This window comes from Nansenia antarctica, assembly GCF_963989245.1.
Source record: "Nansenia antarctica genome assembly, chromosome: 5".
Taxonomy (NCBI): domain Eukaryota; kingdom Metazoa; phylum Chordata; class Actinopteri; order Argentiniformes; family Microstomatidae; genus Nansenia; species Nansenia antarctica.
This window is the reverse complement of record NC_137690.1, coordinates 17,198,586-17,207,022: the sequence shown is the minus strand read 5'-3', so window position 1 is coordinate 17,207,022 and position 8,437 is coordinate 17,198,586. Positions and strand designations below refer to the sequence as shown.

General features: G+C 48.6%; 1 protein-coding gene across 1 annotated transcript in view; it reads right to left on the bottom strand.

Annotated features, from left to right (window-relative positions):
- LOC308157814 (transforming acidic coiled-coil-containing protein 1-like) overlaps positions 1-7,614 on the bottom strand; it is a gene marked incomplete at its 5' end in the record, with an annotated part of 23,819 nt that extends 16,205 nt beyond the window's left edge. Inside the window, one exon of the mRNA XM_080531415.1 lies at positions 7,550-7,614. Within this exon, the coding sequence (XP_080387541.1) occupies positions 7,550-7,614 (65 nt within the window). The remainder of the gene's footprint in view (positions 1-7,549) is intronic.
- Positions 7,615-8,437: the final 823 nt, after the last annotated feature.

Genomic DNA, 8,437 nt, shown 5'->3' with positions numbered 1-8,437 from the left:
CGCTTGCATAACTCAAGGACTAACATGCATCCCACACAAACTAACACACACACACACACACACACACACACACACACAGACACACACACACAGAATAACACACACAGCACTCACAGCTCTGACTACCATGCATCCTCCCACACACACTCACATACTCACATACAGAGAATTTACAAAAACACACACAAACACACTCACACTCTGTATCTAGGCCAAACAAGATGAGCTCTATGAGAAACATCAACCATGGCTAATCTAATAATGCTCAGAATGATTACATCCACTGAGGCAGAGAGCAGTGAGCGTATTATAGAGAGAACGAACGAGGGAAAAGAAAAGAGAAGGCAAAGACGGATGCTTCTCCTTTAATTGTCACCCTGTTCCGTGCCATACTCTCTTCTGTTCACACGTGATGAACAAGCAGAACAACACACAGAAACACAGAGCATCATCCCATTAAGCACTGCACTCGTAGAGCTGATGTTATGTACACTTGCATGCACACACATGCACACATGCACACACATGCACACATGCACACACACACACACACACACACACACACACACACACACACACACACACACACACACACACACACACACACACCTAATAACCAATGTCTTAGACCAGTGCACGGAGACAGAAGGCCATTGTCTATTCCAGAATGCTTAAACAGAGGACTAAACAGAGGAGAGATGAGAGAGACATAGATAAGCCAAATAAACATGTCTGTTTGTTGGGGAGATCAATGAAAACATTCAACTGGATTGGCTTGACACAGAAACAAACCAGATAGAGTGAGAGGCTGAGAGAGACAGACAGACAGAGAAAGAGAGAGAGAGAGAGAGAGAGAGAGAGAGAGAGAGAGAGAGAGAGAGAGACAGACAGACAGACAGACAGACAGACAGACAGACAGAGAGAGAGAGAGAGAGAGAGAGAGAGAGAGAGAGAGAGAGACAGTGTGGGATAGTGCTCTTCTCATGGCTCTTAAGAATTCCAAACATTGCTGACTCCAAACATCCTCAGCCACGAGGACAGGAGAGAGGACAGACCTGTTTGAGGAGATTTTATATCAGTGACAATCGCATCACTACACACCTGTGTGCTTCTCAGATTACTTCCCTCACCTTCAGCAGCAGTCTACACACTAAGTGGCTCTGGCCAAACAGTAGTGCAGTGCACTAGTACACAGGGAATAGAGTGTCATTTGAGATTAAAGCAAATTAACTGCTCAGTGACGCCCAGCTCCACAAACTCTATACCAGTGAAGACGACTAGCTAGCTGTCAATTACATGGGTTTGAGCCTCTCCCTTCTCTATTATTATGTAATAACCCCCCCCCCCCCCCCCACCACACACACACACACACGGGCCAGCCAAAGAGGATGAGAATGGCCTTGATTCTCAATCCGTGGCGAGGAAACGCAGAAAGAAAAGGAGAGGATAGAGAAAAAGAAAGACGACAGAAGAGAGAGAGAGAGGAGAGGAAAGAATCAGCTCTTACGTAACGCCTTCCTTTGGAACCAGAAATAGCTCAGCGCACATGGAACACTGGTGGAGCCACACACACAAAGCCATGCTCTCTCCAGCACCAGTCTGAATGACACGCACACACAGCTCTAGAAAAACAGAACACAGAACACAACCACCGGAGAGGCTCCCTGGTATTTAATAATAATAAGGAGGATGGCACGAGGTAGACAAGGATGTGACCGAGAAAACAACAGACACAACCCCCTTGTTATGTTTAAGTAAACAACCTAGTTTAGGATTAGGGTTAGTTTTCCCTGAGGTTCTGGCTCAGCTGACACACAAACAGACGCATGCCCGCACGCCCGCACGCACACACTGTAGACGTGGCTTGGAGCCGCTGGTGGAACACTAAAATCACAGGCAGTAATAGAGGGAACAGGGATGTCTGGTCTGTTACAGGGGTCCCACTTGGTCCATCACACATGGACACACTGGGGCCTCATCACTGTGTGTGTGTGTGTGTGTGTGTGTGTGTGTGTGTGTGTGTGTGTGCATGTGTGTTGTATTCCAGACCAACTGGAACTTTAAAGCCCCTTTCCATTCAATTCAATTAAGATGTGACTGAAAGTAACATGTGTGTGGGTTAGGAGCTAAATATAGATCAACGATGATAAACATTTCAATAAGCCACATGAGAAATGATATGACTCAGTATGAGATAATGGAAGAGGAAAACGGAATGTGTAAAGTATTTCAACCCCTTACAGCCAGTACATCTTTCCAACCGTTTATCTTTCCTCCAGTTACACCACTGGAAGCAGGCTCGGCAGCGCCCCCCTCTGGTGACCAGAGTCAACACAGGCTGGACAATCACATACAGTAGGTCTGCTGAAATGTCACTGTGTGGTCTCTCATGTACATGTTACAGGGTACTGTGTGAAAGTCGGAAATGTATCATATACCTGTAATTGTGAGCTGCAGCACTCATATCCATTGTTTCAACAGCATGTGCTGAAGGCGGTGGACCCCAGAAAAGCCTCAGGGCCGGATGGCGTCCTGGGACGGGTGCTGAGGGACTGCGCCGACCAGCTGGCCGGGGTTTTCACCAACATCTTCAACCAGTCCCTGTCCCAGGCCACCATCCCACCCTGCCTGAAAACCTCAACTATCATCCCAGTCCCGAAGAAAAGCACGGTGAGCTGCCTAAACGACTACCGCCCGGTGGCACTCACACCAATCATCATGAAGTGCTTCGAGAAACTAGTCCGGGCCCACATAGTCACACGCCTCCCGCCCAACCTGGATCCATACCAGTTCGCCTACAGAGCCCACAGGTCCACAGAGGACGCCATCGCGACGACTCTCCACGCCACTCTATCCCACCTGGAGAGGGGGAACAGCTACGTGAGACTGCTCTTTGTGGACTTCAGCTCTGCCTTCAACACCATCCTTCCAGACAGGCTAGTGACCAAACTACTAGACCTGGGACTAATCACACTCTATCTGTGCATGGCTCAAGGACTTCCTGTCTGACCGCCCCCAGAGGGTGCAGGTGGGCTCCCACACCTCCATAGCCCTCAGACTCAGCACTGGGTCCCCCCAGGGCTGCGTGCTAAGCCCCATCCTCTACAACCTCTACACCTACGACTTCACCCCCGTCCACCCCAGCAACTCCATCGTAAAGTTTGCAGACGACACCACCGTGGTGGGCTGCATCTCGGGGGGGGACGAGGCGGCGTACAGGGATGAGGTGGAGCAGCTGGGCAAGCTGTGCAAGGTTAACAACCTGCTGCTGAACCGGTCAAAGACCCAGGAAATCATCGTGGACTTCAGGAGGAAAAAATCTGAGGTCCAGCCCCTGCTCGTCGATGGAGGGAGCGTGGAGAGAGTCTCAACCCTCCGATTCCTGGGGGTGCACATACAGGATGACCTGTCCTGGAAGACCAACACAGCAGCCATCATCAAGATGGCACAACAGCGGCTCTACTTCCTGAGAGTCCTCAGGAAATACCACCTCAGACAGGAGCTGCTTGTGACCTTCTACCGCTGCACAGTGGAGAGCATCCTCACCTACTGCATCTGCGTGTGGTTCTCCAGCTGCACAGCCGCAGAGAGGAAAGCGCTACAGAGAGTTGTGAGATCGGCCCAGAAGATCACCGGCGCCCCCCTCCCCTCTCTGGAAGAGCTGTACAACACACGCTGCCTCAGGAAGGCCTCCAAGATCTCCAGAGACCCATCCCACCCTGGGAACGAACACTTTGTTCGGCTGCCCTCGGACAGGCGGTTCAGGACCATGTTCGCAAGGACAAATAGACTGAAGCTCAGCTTCTACCCCAGGGCCATTCAGGCCCTGAACACAGCAAAGACCTAGGTTCTAGGCCCTGGACAATCTAGACAATTTGATGGCAGCTACTAGATTGTAATCAAGTGCAATACTGAAACACAACTGTGAACATTTCAAACCTGCAAACTGCGACACTTTAAATGAATGTGCAATAACACTATGTGCAATATGACAACCCTCGGGTACATAAGGTTCAGAGATAGGAAATGTTAGGATATGTATAGCATAGCATAGAGTACAGCACAGTGTTTTATTTGTATAGTATAGTATAGTGGATAGTGTACATAGCCTTTATTTATGTAAACCAGCTCTTTTCCCTTCTTGTTTTTAGTTTTTTTCCTAGCACCAGGGGAGCCCCCCCTCCCAAATTTCGTTGTATGGTACCTGTACTATATCAATGACAATAAAGACCATTCATTCATTCATTCATTCATTCATTCATTCATGTCTTTCAGAAAGATGACATTTACGTTTACATTTTTTGCATTTAGCAGACACCTTTATCGAAGTCATTGAATCATCTATCCACACACACCGGGGTCCGTAAGTGCACACTGGGGTCTGTGGGGTCTGTAAGTAGCAGCAGAGGTGGAAGATGACATAGCATCTCGTTAGAGAGGGAGTAGTAGTGGGGTATTCAGGACTGTTAGTGATGCTACTGTTCAATGTAGTATAGTGAAAAGCAGAGATCCAGCACTGGGGTCATCTATTTTAATACACAGACCACATAAAAAACCATGTTGGAGATGGTAATGTAGGTTATGGGTGGGGGGGAAGTATTTTGGGTAGTTGTGATGTTATGATGCTTGTGGTTCCTGCATTGTACTGTAGGAGAGCTCCACCTAGTGGTGATCTGTGGTCTCTGACCAGCAGAAGGAGAGAATAACAAAGGAAGAGAAACACAGTAGAAGAGAGGAGAGAAAGAGAGAAGCAGGCGGAGAGATAACAGGACACTTACAGGAACTAGGCCAGCTGACATTGCATCACCCCGGGGACACTCGGTGCATTACATCATAGGTTACACACACACACACACACACACACACACACACACACACCAAAGAGCTGACAATAGCAAACAACCGCTGCTTTCCTCTGGATATGCACAGAGAAATATCACTCAACAATAGTTACAAACACACACACACACACACACACACACACACACACACATCTGCACACTAAAAGGGGGGGGGGGAGTGTGCTTGTGTGTGTGTGGGGGGGGGGGATTGTGGGAGAGAAGAGATACAATTCCTTTGATGGTGGGAAGCGTGACTGAGTTAGTTTGCATAACTAGCATCTATCTGCATATTTACTGGAAGCCCCACTTCGTTGAAATCAGAGCAGAAAACTGAATAGAGACTGCATAGCACCCCAGTACACTGTAATAACAGAGAGGGGGGGGGAGGCTGACAGATAGAGGAGTGGCAAGGACAGAGGAGGACAGACACAAAGCTATTGTCTGTGACAATACAGGGACACAATAGGGACATAATTTCCAGACAAGACAATAGTGCATAGGCATGGAGCACACACGCACACGCAGACGCACACGCACACGGACACACACACGGACACACACACACACAGGGGACTGTACATTCCTCCAAATATCCCTCTTTATCTCTCTCTACTATCTGTTTCTCCCTCTTTCTCATACTATGACAAACAGCCCACATGCCGTACAGGTCAGACTGATGCAGTATGAAATGAGCTCCAAATGCAGGTCATTCTCTTCTCAAACGAGGGAGGGAGGGAGGGGGGCATCTGAGATTTCATTGCTGTTCCACTTAAAAAAGAAAATGATGATTTACCAAAAATACATCAAGAGAACAACTGCCATGATCCCGGGCTGCTGCTCAGCTTCTTATCCCTCCCTAAGCAAGGCTCGTGCACACACACACACACACACACACACACACACACACACACACACACCCACAAACCCATACACACATATACACAACCATGACTCATACACAGAGCCCTTACAGTGTGGTGAGTTAAGTTCATCACCAGCCTGTAGCGAGATGACTCCTTTATTTTAGCTTAAAAGCTTGTTAATGTCAGAACAGCTGAACAAAGAGCTCTGTGTGTGTGTGTGTGTGTGTGTGTGTGTGTGTGTGTGTGTGTGGTCTGAGGTCACTCTCTCTGGGCTCTGAGGGGGAAACACAAGTCATCTCAGGCCCAGTCTATTCTGCGGCTGAAGTACTCATTCAGTGTGACGTATCACAATCTAACTAAGTGTGACGCATCGTAAACAATCAACAGCAGCAACATCTGCTTTGGAGCATAACGACACCACGAATGCTAACACTGCCAGTGTCTGTTCCCTCACGCTGTGTGAGTAAAACTATGAGTAGCGTACAAGTAGAGTGTCGTCTGGCATAGTGGCGTTTTCAACAGACGCATGATGAGGAGAAGACTGGGTAGGACAGAGAGGACAGAAAAGGTCTCAACTTTGACACAGAGCCTGAACCCTCTCTGTGTGTGTGTGTGTGTGTGTGTGTGTGTGTGTGTGTGTGTGTGTGTGGTTGTGTGTGTGTGTGTGTGTGTGTGTGTGTGTGTGTGTGAGCGTGTGTGTGTGTGTGTGTGTGTGTGTGTGTATGTGTGTGTATGTGTGTGCGTGTGCGTGTGCGCGTGCGTGTGCGTGTGTGTGTGTGTGTGTGTGTGTAGCGAGAGAGAAGGGAACGTGAGAAGTGGCTCAGTGGCTTTTTAAAATAGAGATAACGTCCACAGGGATCAGCTGGAGGAGGAAGGGGGAAGGACTAGCTCGCAGTTCTCAGGATTATAGAGGGATGGAGGGAGGGAGAGAGGGAGGGAGGGAGGGAGAGAGGGAGGGAGGGAGGAGGAGGAGATCAAAAACATAATAATAATAATTCATTAAATTTATATAGCGCTTTTCCGAGGCTCAAAGACGCTGATAATGTCACCACCACACCCTGATGGCATTCAGAAGGATTCAGAAGATCTAGTTCATATAATTAATGGTAATCCAGTGACACCGTACTTGTATTAGCTGTAAGCTTTGCCTTGTACATGGTGATGACCTAGTGTAAACAAGAGACCTGAGGAAAACAGTCATTTCTGGAGCGTCAGTTCACTTTCATTACATTAGCCTCTTTGCTAAGGAACATAATGACCTCTCTCTGGCCCTTCTATCGCTCTACTCAAACACGATTTACTAGCATGGCTAGAACTGCTAAGTGCTGTACAGCGGCTAATGGACAGAGGAGTAACACACATCGGTTCTGAAGGTGAGATCATCAGTCTTCAGGAAACAATAAAGAACCCATTTACACCCTCTCTCCCTCAGTCCTAATTCTCCTTCCGAGTCACCTGATACAGAGGTACCTAGGGGAGGATACATCACATGTAACTAAGGGGCAGCACTCATCTCCTGCTCCAGATCAATAACTTCTACTCAACAACTACCACTCTACTATTAAAAGAGCACACACACACACACACACACATACACACATACACACATACACACACACACACACACACACACACACACACACACACAGTACAGCGGTAAGGTTACACTCACACTCACACTCTCACACACACTCACACTCACACTCACACTCACACTCACACTCACACTCACACTCACACTCACACTCACACTCACACTCTCACACACACACACACACACACACACACACACACACACACACACACACACACACAGAACAGTAAGGTAAGGTTCAGCTTACTCACATGCTGCTCTTCTTCCTGGGGGAGCTGACAGAGCTCTTCCTGTGTTGGCTGAGGGAGCCCCCCATGGCAATGCTGGTTATGTGTGTGTGTGTGTGTGTGTGTGTGTGTGTGTGTCTCAGTCTTATTCCAAGTGCTCCGTATGTTTCCCTGCCAGAATCCTTTTCGCCAGATCACCTCTGTTCCTCCTCCAGACTGGCGGTGTCAATGTCAGTCCCAGACCACACGCCTCATCTCATCTCTCACAGAGTGCAGCTCAGCCTCTCCAGCTCGCCTCCCTCTTCTCTCTCCTCCCTCTCTTTTATAGCTGATGCTGTATCGCCTGAAAGCTCAGGAGTCCTGATCACATCTCAACTACACCGCCAGTCCCTGTCTCTCCCTCTCTCCTCGATCTGCCTGCCTTCCCTTTCTCTCTCTCTCTCTCTCTCTCTCTATTCCCTCCTCTATCCCTCCCTCCTGCTCTCTCACATGCATACGAGTGGTCCCTCCTGCACAGAGACGATTACAGTCACTCGTTAGGCATTACAGAGCCTCTCCAGAGAGAGAGAGAGAGAGAGAGAGAGAGAGAGAGAGAGAGAGAGAAGGAAGGGGGTAGTCTGAAGGCCAATAAGCTCTGGGGGGTGGGAGGAAGGCAGGCTCCAGCAGGGGTGGGGGTATTGTTCCAAAAGGAGACTCACCCCTATTGTTAGTCAACTGAACAACAGACTGAGGGGAGGGAGAGATGGAGAGAGGGGTGGTGGGAGGAGTAGAAGGCAAGGGAAGGAGGACGACAACACACAGACACACACACACACAGACAGGATTCTAATGTTTCAACCGGAGAATGTAGGCATGATGTCCTGCACTGATAATGATGCTAATATGAATGTTTGATTTGACTGATCTTTTATT